This window comes from Rhinatrema bivittatum, chromosome 2 (assembly GCF_901001135.1).
Source record: "Rhinatrema bivittatum chromosome 2, aRhiBiv1.1, whole genome shotgun sequence".
Taxonomy (NCBI): domain Eukaryota; kingdom Metazoa; phylum Chordata; class Amphibia; order Gymnophiona; family Rhinatrematidae; genus Rhinatrema; species Rhinatrema bivittatum.
Window position 1 is genome coordinate 2,679,574 of NC_042616.1, and position 13,200 is coordinate 2,692,773.

General features: G+C 45.9%; 1 protein-coding gene across 1 annotated transcript in view; it reads right to left on the reverse strand.

Moving 5' to 3' along the window:
- The window catches only part of LOC115085995 (SWI/SNF-related matrix-associated actin-dependent regulator of chromatin subfamily D member 3-like), a 67,292-nt gene that overhangs the window by 19,562 nt on the left and 34,530 nt on the right, over positions 1-13,200 (reverse strand). Inside the window, exon 2 of the mRNA XM_029592574.1 lies at positions 3,253-3,437. Within this exon, the coding sequence (XP_029448434.1) occupies positions 3,253-3,437 (185 nt within the window). The remainder of the gene's footprint in view (positions 1-3,252; positions 3,438-13,200) is intronic.

A 13,200-nucleotide genomic window follows, 5' to 3' on the forward strand; every position in this document is an offset into this window, starting at 1 on the left:
CTGTGACCTGGATTGCCCACTGTTGGAATCAGGATGCTGGGCTTGATGGACTCTTGGTATGACCCAGTATGGCAATTACTTATGTTCTTATGTAATTTAGGAATCCTGCCGGGTACCTGTGACCTGGATTGGCCACTGTTGGAATCAGGATGCTGGGCTTGATGGACCCTTGGTCTGACCCAGCATGGCAATTTCTTATGTTCTTATGTAATTTAGGAATCCTGCCGGGTACCTGTGACCTGGATTGGCCACTGTTGGAATCAGGATGCTGGGCTTGATGGACCTTTGATCTGATCCAGTATGGCAATTTCTTATGTTCTTATGTAATTTAGGAATCCTGCCGCGTACCTGTGACCTGGATTGGCCACTGTTGGAATCAGGATGCTGGGCTTGATGGACCCTTGGTCTGACCCAGCATGGCAATTTCTTAAGTTCTTATGTAATTTAGGAATCCTGCCGGGTACCTGTGACCTGGATTGGCCACTGTTGGAATCAGGATGCTGGGCTTGATGGACCCTTGGTCTGACCCAGTATGGCAATTTCTTATGTTCTTATGTAATTTAGGAATCCAGCCAGGTACCTGTGACTTGGATTGGCCACTGTTGGAATCAGGATGCTGGGCTTGATGGACCCTTGATCTGACCCAGCATGGCAATTTCTTATGTTCTTATGTAATTTAGGAATCCTGCCGGGTACCTGTGACCTGGATTGGCCACTGTTAGAATCAGGATGCTGGGCTTGATGGACCCTTGGTATGACCCAGTTTGGCATTTTCTCATGTTCTTATGTCCCGGCGATGGATCCATCTTGTTCCAGAGTCTTGTTTGTTCCTGGACTGGTTATGGGACCGAACATTTTTTTTTCAGGACTTTCTGTTGCGACCTGCTGGAGGCGCCAGCTGTCTGGAATTTTTTTTTATGACCCGCAGGAGACGCCTGCAGCCCTACTGGTTTTGCTGGTTTTGGTTGCCCGCTCTGGGTTCTAAGCACAGTGTGAAACGATCCCTCCCCACATCACACTCTCTCCTGTGGCACCAGTTCTAAGCACAATGTAAAACGTTCCCTCCCCACATCACACTCTCTCCTGTGGCTCCATTCTAAGCACAGTGTGAAATGTTCCCTCCCCACATCACACTCTCTCCTGTGGCTCCATTCTAAGCACAGTGTGAAATGTTCCCTCCCCACATCACACTCTCTCCTGTGGCTCCAGTTCTAAGCACAGTGTGAAACGTTCCCTCCCCACATCACACTCTCTCCTGTGGCTCCAGTTCTAAGCACAGTGTGAAACGTTCCCTCCCCACATCACACTCTCTCCTGTGGCTCCAGTTCTAAGCACAGTGTGAAACGTTCCCTCCCCAAGTCACACTCTCTCCTGTGGCTCCAGTTCTAAGCACAGTGTGAAACGTTCCCTCCCCACATCACACTCTCTCCTGTGGCACCAGTTCTAAGCACAGTGTGAAACGTTCCCTCCCCACATCACACTCTCTCCTGTGGCTCCAGTTCTAAGCGCAATGTGAAAAGTTCCCTCCCCACATCACACTCTCTCCTGTGGCTCCAGTTCTAAGCACAGTGTGAAACGTTCCCTCCCCACATCACACTTTCTCCTGTGGCTCCAGTTCTAAGCACAGTGTGAAACGTTCCCTCCCCAAGTCACACTCTCTCCTGTGGCTCCAGTTCTAAGCACAGTGTGAAATGTTCCCTCCCCACATCTTACTCTCTCCTGTGGCTCCAGTTCTAAGCACAGTGTGAAACGTTCCCTCCCCACATCACACTCTCTCCTGTGGCTCCAGTTCTAAGCACAGTGTGAAACGTTCCCTCCCCACATCACACTCTCTCCTGTGGCTCCAGTTCTAAGCACAGTGTGAAACGTTCCCTCCCCACATCACACTCTCTCCTGTGGCTCCAGTTCTAAGCACAGTGTGAAATGTTCCCTCCCCACATCACACTCTCTCCTGTAGCTCCAGGTCTAAGCACAGTGTGAAACGTTCCCTCCCCACATCACACTCTCTCCTGTGGCTCCAGTTCTAAGCACAGTGTGAAACGTTCCCTCCCCACATCACACTCTCTCCTGTGGCTCCAGTTCTAAGCACAGTGTGAAACGTTCCCTCCCCACATCACACTTTCTCCTGTGGCTCCAGTTCTAAGCACAATGTAAAACGTTCCCTCCCCATATCACACTCTCTCCTGTGGCACCAGTTCTAAGCACAGTGTGAAACATTCCCTCCCCACATCACACTCTCTCCTGTGGCTCCAGTTCTAAGCACAGTGTGAAACGTTCCCTCCCCACATCACACTCTCTCCTGTGGCTCCAGTTCTAAGCACAGTGTGAAACGTTCCCTCCCTAATCACACTCTCTCCTGTGGCACCAGTTCTAAGCACAGTGTGAAACGTTCCCTCCCCACATCACACTCTCTCCTGTGGCTCCATTCTAAGCACAGTGTGAAATGTTCCCTCCCCACATCACACTCTCTCCTGTGGCTCCAGTTCTAAGCACAATGTGAAATGTTCCCTCCCCACATCACACTCTCTCCTGTGGCTCCAGTTCTAAGCACAGTGTGAAACGTTCCCTCCTCACATCACACTCTCTCCTGTGGCTCCAGTTCTAAGCACAATGTGAAATATTCCCTCCCCACATCACACTCTCTCCTGTGGCTCCAGTTCTAAGCACAGTGTGCAATGTTCCCTCCCTACTCACACTCTCTCCTGTGGCACCAGTTCTAAGCACAGAGTGAAACGTTCCTTCCCCAATCACACTCTCTCCTGTGGCTCCAGTTCTAAGCACAGTGTGAAACGTTCCCTCCCCATTCACACTCTCTCCTGTGGCTCCAGTTCTAAGCACAGTGTGAAACGTTCCCTCCCCACATCACATCTAGGCACAGTGTCAAGATTTTTGTCCCCACATTACTCTCTGTCTCTTGCAGTTCTAGTTCTAGGCATAGTGTGGTGGTTACCTCTCCCCATCACTCTCTGTGTTGTAGTTCTGATTATGGGTACAGTGTCAAAGGCTCCCTTCCTATACTGCTGTAAAACCTGTGGCTTCAATTCAGGACAGTGTCAAAGCTTCCCTCCTCCCATTGCTCTCTCACTTGTGGCTGCGGTTCTGGGCAGTGTCAGAGCCACACTTCCCCCATCACTTTCTGTCCTGCAACTCCAGTGTGCAGCTGTGTCTGAGATCTGAGCCCACCATCACTCTCTCACCTCTGGCTCTGGTTTTGGGCAGTGTCAGAGCTTCTCTCCCTCATCCCTTTCTTACCTGCGGCTCCGGTTTGATGCAGACTGCTGTTGGACCTGCTGAGATGACCCTCGCTTTCTGGAAGGTTCCATCACAGTCTGCGGCATTCCTGGACGAACAGATGTACTGCCTGCAAAGGGTGGTCCAGGAGGACCCATTGGGGCTCCCTGATGAGGCATCCGAGCTCCTGATGGCATTCCAGGACGCTAGAGATAGACAAGAGAATGCATTATTTTGTGGTAAAGTGAAGCAAAGTCTCAAAGAGTTTCAGAGACATCAGCATCCTGAGGTGAGAAGGTGAACAGTGTCAGAAAGAGAGAGATCTCAGTGTCCTTTGGTGAGGAGTGTAACAGACTCAGAAAAAGACCTCAGCATCCCGACATGAGAGGGAGAACAGTTTCAGAGAGAGAATTCAACATTCTGACATGAGGAAGAGAACAGTTTCAAAGATAGAGACCTCAGCATCCCGACATGAGAGGGAGAACAGTTTCAGAGAGAGAATTCAACATTCTGACATGAGGAAGAGAACAGTCTCAAAGATAGAGACCTCAGCATCCCGACTGAGAGGGAGAACAGTTTCAGAGAGAGAATTCAACATTCTGACATGAGGAAGAGAACAGTCTCAGAGACAGAGACCTCAGCTTCCGACTGAGAGGGAGAACAGTTTCAGAGAGAGAGAGAGAGAGACCTCAGCATCCTTAGGTGAGGTGGGTAACAGACTCAGAAAAAGACCTCAGCATCCCGACTGAGAGGGAGAACAGTTTCAGAGAGAGAATTCAACATTCTGACATGAGGAAGAGAACAGTCTAAAAGATAGAGACCTCAGCATCCCAAAATGAGAGGGAGAACAGTTTCAGAGAGAGAATTCAACATTCTGACGTGAGGAAGAGAACAGTCTCAAAGATAGAGACCTCAGCTTCCGACTGAGAGGGAGAACAGTTTCAGAGAGAGAGAGAGAGAGACCTCAGCATCCTTAGGTGAGGTGGGTAACAGACTCAGAAAAAGACCTCAGCATCCCGACTGAGAGGGAGAACAGTTTCAGAGAGAGAATTCAACATTCTGACATGAGGAAGAGAGCAGTCTCAAAGATAGAGACCTCAGCATCCCAAAATGAGAGGGAGAACAGTTTCAGAGAGAGAATTCAACATTCTGACGTGAGGAAGAGAACAGTCTCAAAGATAGAGACCTCAGCATCCCGACATGAGAGGGAGAACAGTTTCAGAGAAAGAATTCAACATTCTGACATGAGGAAGAGAACAGTCTCAAAGATAGAGACCTCAGCATCCCAACATGAGAGGGAGAACAGTTTCAGAGAGAGAATTCAACATTCTGACGTTCGGAAGAGAGCAGTCTCAAAGATAGAGACCTCAGCATCCCGACATGAGAGGGAGAACAGTTTCAGAGAGAGAATTCAACATTCTGACGTTCGGAAGAGAGCAGTCTCAAAGATAGAGACCTCAGCATCCCGACATGAGAGGGAGAACAGTTTCAGAGAAAGAATTCAACATTCTGACATGAGGAAGAGAACAGTCTCAAAGATAGAGACCTCAGCATCCCGACATGAGAGGGAGAACAGTTTCAGAGAGAGAATTCAACATTCTGACGTGAGGAAGAGAACAGTCTCAAAGATAGAGACCTCAGCTTCCGACTGAGAGGGAGAACAGTTTCAGAGAGAGAGAGAGAGAGACCTCAGCATCCTTAGGTGAGGTGGGTAACAGACTCAGAAAAAGACCTCAGCATCCCGACTGAGAGGGAGAACAGTTTCAGAGAGAGAATTCAACATTCTGACATGAGGAAGAGAGCAGTCTCAAAGATAGAGACCTCAGCATCCCAAAATGAGAGGGAGAACAGTTTCAGAGAGAGAATTCAACATTCTGACGTGAGGAAGAGAACAGTCTCAAAGATAGAGACCTCAGCATCCCGACATGAGAGGGAGAACAGTTTCAGAGAAAGAATTCAACATTCTGACATGAGGAAGAGAACAGTCTCAAAGATAGAGACCTCAGCATCCCAACATGAGAGGGAGAACAGTTTCAGAGAGAGAATTCAACATTCTGACGTTCGGAAGAGAGCAGTCTCAAAGATAGAGACCTCAGCATCCCGACATGAGAGGGAGAACAGTTTCAGAGAGAGAATTCAACATTCTGACGTTCGGAAGAGAGCAGTCTCAAAGATAGAGACCTCAGCATCCCGACATGAGAGGGAGAACAGTTTCAGAGAAAGAATTCAACATTCTGACATGAGGAAGAGAACAGTCTCAAAGATAGAGACCTCAGCATCCCGACATGAGAGGGAGAACAGTTTCAGAGAGAGAATTCAACATTCTGACGTGAGGAAGAGAACAGTCTCAAAGATAGAGACCTCAGCATCCCGACATGAGAGGGAGAACAGTTTCAGAGAGAGAATTCAACATTCTGATGTGAGGAAGAGAACAGTCTCAAAGATAGAGACCTCAGCATCCCGACTGAGAGGGAGAACAGTTTCAGAGAGAGAATTCAACATTCTGACGTGAGGAAGAGAATAGTCTCAAAGATCGAGACCTCAGCATCCCGACTGAGAGGGAGAACAGTTTCAGAGAGAGAATTCAACTTTCTGATGTGAGGAAGAGACCTCAGCATCCTGAAATGAGGGGGAAAAAAGTATCTCAGAGAGGGACCTCAGCATCCTGCGGTGAGCAGGGGAACAGCCTCTGAGAGAGAACTCAGCATCCTGAGATGAGGAGGGGAACAGTCTCAGAGATAGACCACTGCATCCTGAGGTAAGCAAAGAAAAAACCTCTCAGAGAGACTTAAGCGTCCTTAGGTGAGATGGGAAAAGTCTCAGAGAAAGAGAGACCTCAACATCCTTGGGTAAGATGGGAAAAGTCTCAGAGAGAGAGAGGCCTCAGCATCCTTGGGTGAGATGGGAAAAGTCTCAGAGAGAGAGAGAGAGACCTCAGCATCCTTGGGTGACACGGGAACAGTCTCAGCGAGAGACAGAGACCTCGGCATTCTTGGGTGAGATGGGAAAAGTCTCAGAGAGAGAGAGAGACCTCAGCGTCCTTGGGTGACAGGGAACAGTCTCAGCGAGAGACAGAGACCTCGGCATCCTTGGGTGAGATGGGAAATGTCTCAGACAGAGAGAGCCCTCAGCATCCTTGGGTGAGATGGGAAAAGTCTCAGAGAGAGAGAGAGACCTCAACATCCTTGGGTGACACGGGAACAGTCTCAGCGAGAGACAGAGACCTCGGCATCCTTGGGTGAGATGGGAAAAGTCTCAGAGAGAGAGAGAGAGACCTCAGCGTCCTTGGGTGACAGGGAACAGTCTCAGCGAGAGACAGAGACCTCGGCAGTCTCAGAGATAGACCACTGCATCCTGAGGTAAGCAAAGAAAAAACCTCTCAGAGAGACTTAAGCGTCCTTAGGTGAGATGGGAAAAGTCTCAGAGAAAGAGAGACCTCAACATCCTTGGGTAAGATGGGAAAAGTCTCAGAGAGAGAGAGGCCTCAGCATCCTTGGGTGAGATGGGAAAAGTCTCAGAGAGAGAGAGAGACCTCAGCGTCCTTGGGTGACAGGGAACAGTCTCAGCGAGAGACAGAGACCTCGGCATCCTTGGGTGAGATGGGAAATGTCTCAGACAGAGAGAGCCCTCAGCATCCTTGGGTGAGATGGGAAAAGTCTCAGAGAGAGAGAGAGACCTCGGCATCCTTGGGTGAGATGGGAAAAGTCTCAGAGACCTCAGCATCTTTGGGTGAGATGGGAACAGACTCAGAGAGAGAAAGAGATCTCAGCATCCTTGGGTGAGATAGGAACAGACTCAGAGAGAGAGACCTCAGCATCCTTGGGTGACACGGGAACAGTCTCAGCGAGAGACAGAGACCTCGGCATCCTTGGGTGAGATGGGAAAAGTCTCAGAGAGAGAGACCTCAGCATCTTTGGGTGAGATGGGAACAGACTCAGAGAGAAAAAGAGACCTAAGCATCCTTGGGTGAGAAGGGAAGTCTCAGAGAGAGAGAGACCTCAGCATCCTTGGGTGTGACGGGAACAGTCTCAGAGAACGAGAGAGGACTCAGCATCGACAGGAACAGACTCAGAGAGAGAAAGAGATCTCAGCATCCTTGCATGAGACAGGAACAGTCTCAGAGAGAGAGAGAGGCCTCAGCATCCTTGGGTGAGACAGGAACAGTCTCAGAGAGAGAGAGAGGCCTCAGCATCCTTGGGTGAGACAGGAACAGTCTCAGAGAAAGAGAGACCTCAGCATGCTTAAGTGAGATGGGGAATAATCTGAGACAGACCTCAACATCTCTTTTTTATAATTTAATATTTATTAAACAAGAGAACCTTATAGTGACAAAACATAGAAATAAAAAGTGCTCCTTATTGAACCACACAATAGTAGAGGAGATGGTAATATGAATAAGAATTATTGATAAAACAAAAACATTATATGCACTCCGTATAAAACTAATATTAATAACAACAGTAGTCATGGTAGCAATTATAACATTGAAAATATTATATAATAAAGAGAAATATTATATAATAAAGAGAAACTAAACCTGAAACACTTCCTCTTCGCAGACGACGTTCAGATCGTGATCCCTATAAAAGAATCCATCACTAAAACAATGGAATATTGGGATAACTGCCTAATAGAAATCAAACACCTCCTCACCAGCCTAAACCTAATACTCAATGCTTCGAAAACGGAATTCCTCCTTATAACCCCGGAAAACAACAATACATACTCAAATCCACCAACCCTCCTCCAAACATCTCACGTAAGAAACCTAGGAGCCTTCTTAGACAACCGTCTCAACCTCAAACCATTCATTAACCAAACCACAAAAGATTGCTTTCATAAATTACATATTCTAAAAAGAATAAAGCCGCTCTTCCACGCTCAGGACTTTAGAACAATTTTGCAAGCAATATTTAATCTTCTCCAAGCTAGATTATTGCAACTCTTTACTACTAGGCCTCCCAGCTTCACATACCAAACCACTACAAATGGTACAGAATACAGCAGCCAGAATCCTTACAAACTCCAGGAGAATCGACCACATCTCCCCAATCCTCAAAGACCTTCATTGGTTACCGATCCACTACAGAATCATGTATAAATCCATCACTACCATCTACAAGGCCATTCATCAACATACTCAACTCAACCTACAAATCCCATTTAAAAAACACACTTCCGCCAGACCCATCAGGGAATCCTACAAAGAATCGCTTCAGGTACCACATGCCAAAACTTACCAACACAAATCTCTCAGTCTCAGAGCGTTCTCAACAGCAGGTCCACCTTTATGGAACTCCATCCCATCTGACTTGAGACAGGAACCCTACACACTTACATTCAGGAAAAGGATGAAAACTTGGCTTTTTAAAAAAGCGTTCCCAGGCCTGGATTAAAACCTTCACCTAACAGCACAAACTCCTCTTCAAAACTTGGATTGAAATAAGAAACCGCTAACTTCACTCGCATACCACCACCATACTTCAATTGTCATTTGTTATAGAATTGCATCAATTTTGCTGCTCTGTAAATATTCTGCTGTTCAGTTATCTCCCCTTTCCAGATCCCAGTTTTATTTTCCCTGTTTTATTGTAACTTTCGTTCTCACATCCTTGCTTTGGTTTACTATGTTTGAATTCTCTCTTCTTTACACACTTTGTTAATTGTAAACCGGTTTGATACGATTCCTGTCATGAAAGTCGGTATAACAAAATAATAAATAAATAAATAAAAATAAGATAAGCGAAAACCATCTCCTATGTTTTTAATTCCCCCCGACACTGTATCCCACTGCCCCCCAAAGAGACAAACACCAGGCAGTATTATTCATATTACGCTGACTTCTCTATATCTTTACCCTTACATCCTCCATCTTCCCCCATCTTCTCTCCCCACTTCCCATTCAATTCTCCAACAACAGGGGAGAGCAAATAAGTAAATAAGTCATTACCATATTATCGACTTATCACTTGTCCCTCCAGACCCTAATTTCTGCATGTTATCATGAACACAAGTCATTGGCTTACACATGACATACACTGGGCTTCGTAGGAGTTTCAACCTTACGCCACCATGCAGACCCTATAAGGAGCCCACACTTTTTCAAATTTCAGCATGTTATCATGAACACAAGTCATTGGCTTACACATGACATACATTGGGCTTCGTAGGAGTTTCAGCCTTACGCCACCATGCAGACCCTATAAGGAGCCCACACTTTTTCAAATTTCAGCATGTTATCATGAACACAAGTCATTGGCTTACACATGACATACATTGAGCTTCGTAGGAGTTTCAGCCTTACGCCACCATGCAGACCCTATAAGGAGCCCACACTTTTTCAAATTTCAGCATGTTATCATGAACACAAGTCATTGGCTTACACATGACATACACTGGGCTTCGTAGGAGTTTCAGCCTTACGCCACCATGCAGATCCTATAAGGAGCCCACACTTTTTCAAATTTCAGCATGTTATCATGAACACAAGTCATTGGCTTACACATGACATACATTGGGCTTCGTAGGAGTTTCAGCCTTACGCCACCATGCAGACCCTATAAGGAGCCCACACTTTTTCAAATTTCAGCATGTTATCATGAACACAAGTCATTGGCTTACACATGACATACATTGGGCTTCGTAGGAGTTTCAACCTTACGCCACCATGCAGATCCTATAAGGAGCCCACACTTTTTCAAATTTCAGCATGTTATCATGAACACAAGTCATTGGCTTACACATGACATACATTGGGCTTCGTAGGAGTTTCAACCTTTCGCCACCATGCAGACCCTATAAGGAGTCCACACTTTTTCAAATTTCGGCATGTTATCATGAACACAAGTCATTGGCTTACACATGACATACATTGGGCTTCGTAGGAGTTTCAACCTTACGCCACCATGCAGACCCTATAAGGAGTCCACACTTTTTCAAATTTCGGCATGTTATCATGAACACAAGTCATTGGCTTACACATGACATACATTGGGGCTTCGTAGGAGTTTCAACCTTACCCAGCAATTTGCAATATCAGGCGTCAAACTCTCTCATCTAATTCCACCACTCCTATTGAGAGTAATAAAAGTTTAAGGTACTGCGGGACTTCATATACCAGCTCTATAACCATATCCCAAAAACATCTTATCACAGGGCACGCCCATTATAAATGATAAAGATGTCCCTTCCCCCCACATTCACACCAGCAGAGATCGGAGGTAACAGGAATTATCTTATCCAATTTTACCGGTGTCAAGTACCATCTGCACAGAATCTTGTAATCGCTTTCCACAATTTGGGACGAGACTGAACTCTTTCCCATGGTCTGAAAACACAAATCCCACTCAGTTTCCTCCACTTGCATCCCAAGATGCCACTCCCAGTTTGGACCTCAACTCACCAATTAATAAAGCATACATGTTTTATATGATCTTACCAACCCCCTCTGCTCTCGCACAGTACACCTCAAGCATCATTTTACTCTGCTGGAATACCTCCATCATCCCCTTTGAACGTACATAAGATATTAATTGCATATCTGGATATCTATTCTTTTGCTCTAGAGGGAAGCATTGGCACATTTCCTCAAAGGAGCATACGTCGCTACCGTTCCAGATCTGCTCCAATCTCTCAATACCCAGAGATATCCAGCAACGCACTGCAGCACCCAAATTACCGGAGGGTAATCACTAGTAAATAGGAAGGAGGTACGTGGCCAATACCCTTTATTAACAGCCAGTTGTCCTCTGTGAGCTTTCCAGATTGCTAACATCTTTTGTGTAGAGGTTGAAGACCTCATATTCCAGAGGATGAGTTTACAGTAGTTCGTGTAACTGGGTTTAAAAAAAGGTTTGGAGGACATAGACTTAAGTGGCATGTCAGAGACATGGTGGAAGGAGGACAACCAATGGTACAAATTATAACGCAATGACAGAGAGGAGCACCCGGGAGGCGGTGTGGTGCTTTATGTCCGGGATGGCATAGTGTCCAACAGGATAAACATCCTGCATGAGACTAAATGCACAATCAAATCCTTTTGGGTAGAAATCCCTTGTGTATCAGGGAAGACTATAGTGATAGGGGTATACTACCGTCCACCTGGTCAAGATGGTGAGATGGACAGTGAAATGCTAAGAGAAATTAGGGAAGCTAACCAAATTGGTAGTGCATTAATAATGGGGGACTTCAATTACCTCAATATTGACTGTATAAATTTAACTTCAGGATATGCTAGACAGATAAAGTTCCTGGATAGAATAAATGACAGCTTTATGGAGCAATTGGTACAGGAACCGATGAGAGAGGGAGCAATTTTAGATCTAATTCTCAGTGGAGCACAGGATTTGGTGAGAGACGTAACGATGGTGGAGCCGCTTGGCAATAGTGATCATAATATGATCAAATTTGAATTAATGACAGGAAGGGGGACAGTAAGTAAATCCATGGCTCTAGCGGTAAACTTTCAAAAGGGAAACTTAGATAAAATGAGAAAAATAGAAAAAAAATGAAAGGAGCAGCTACAAAGGTAAAAAGTGTGCAAGAGGCGTGGTCATTGTTAAACAAATACCATCCTAGAAGCACAGTACAGATGTATTCCACACGGACAAAATGATTACCGGCATAGTTAAAAGGAGAGATGAAAGAAGCTATTTTAGCCAAAAGATCTTCATTCAAAATTGGAAGAAGGATCCAACAGAAGAAAATAGGATAATGCATAAACGTTGGCAAGTTAAATGTAAGACACTGATAAGACAGGCTAAGAGAGAATTTGAAAGGAATTTGGCCATAGATGCAAAAACTCACAGTAAAAACATTTAAAAATATATCCAAAGCAGAAAGCCTGCGAGGGAGTCAGTTGGACCGTTAGATGATTTAGGGGTTAAAGGGGCACTAGGGGAGATAAGACCATCGCGGAAAGATTAAATGATTTCTTTGCTTCGGTGTTTACTGAAGAGGATGTTGGGGAGATACCCGTACTGAAGAAGGTTTTCATGGGTAATGATTCAGATAGACTGAACCAAATCACGGTGAACCTAGAAGATGTGCTAGGCCTGATTGACAAACTGAAGGGTAGTAAATCACCTGGACCGGATGGTATACACCCCAGAGTTCTGAAGGAACTAAAAAATGAAATTTCAGACCTATTAGTAAAAATTTGTAACTTATCATTAAAATCATCCATTGTACCTGAAGACTGGAGGATAGCAAATGTAACCCCAATATTTAAAAAGGGCTCCAGGGGCGATCCGGGAAACTACAGACCGGTTAGCCTGACTTCAGTGCCAGGAAAAATAGTGGAAAGTGTTCTAAACATCAAAATCACAGAACATATAGAAAGACATGGTTTAATGGAACAAAGTCAGCATGGCTTTACCCAGGGCAAGTCTTGCCTCACAAATCTGCTTCACTTTTTTGAAGGAGTTAATAAACATGTGGATAAAGGTGAACCGGTAGATATAGTATACTTGGATTTTCAGAAGGCGTTTGACAAAGTTCCTCATGAGAGGCTTCTAGGAAAAGTAAAAAGTCATGGGATAGGTGGCGATGTCCTTTCGTGGATTACAAACTGGCTAAAAGACAGGAAACAGAGAGTAACATAGAAACATAGACGTGACGGCAGAAGAAGACCACACGGCCCATCCAGTCTGCCCAGCAAGCCCCCACAGCCATCTCTCCCACACCCATCCGCCACTCCGACCGCCGAGGCCAGGGCCCTCATTGGCAAAGCCCCGGTTACAATTTTCCCCTCCACTCCTGCCATTGATGCAGAGAGCAGTGCCGGGGCCGCACAAAAGTGAAGCATCAAGCCCAATTGGTAAGGGGTAGCAACCGCCGCAACAAGCTAGCCACTCCCACACTCACCTGCCCACCCAGCCTGCGCAACCCAATCCCTTCCGGTTGTCCCAATATAAATCCTCTTCTCTCCATTCCCCCCCCTACCGTTGAAGCAGAGAGCCGTGCAGTATT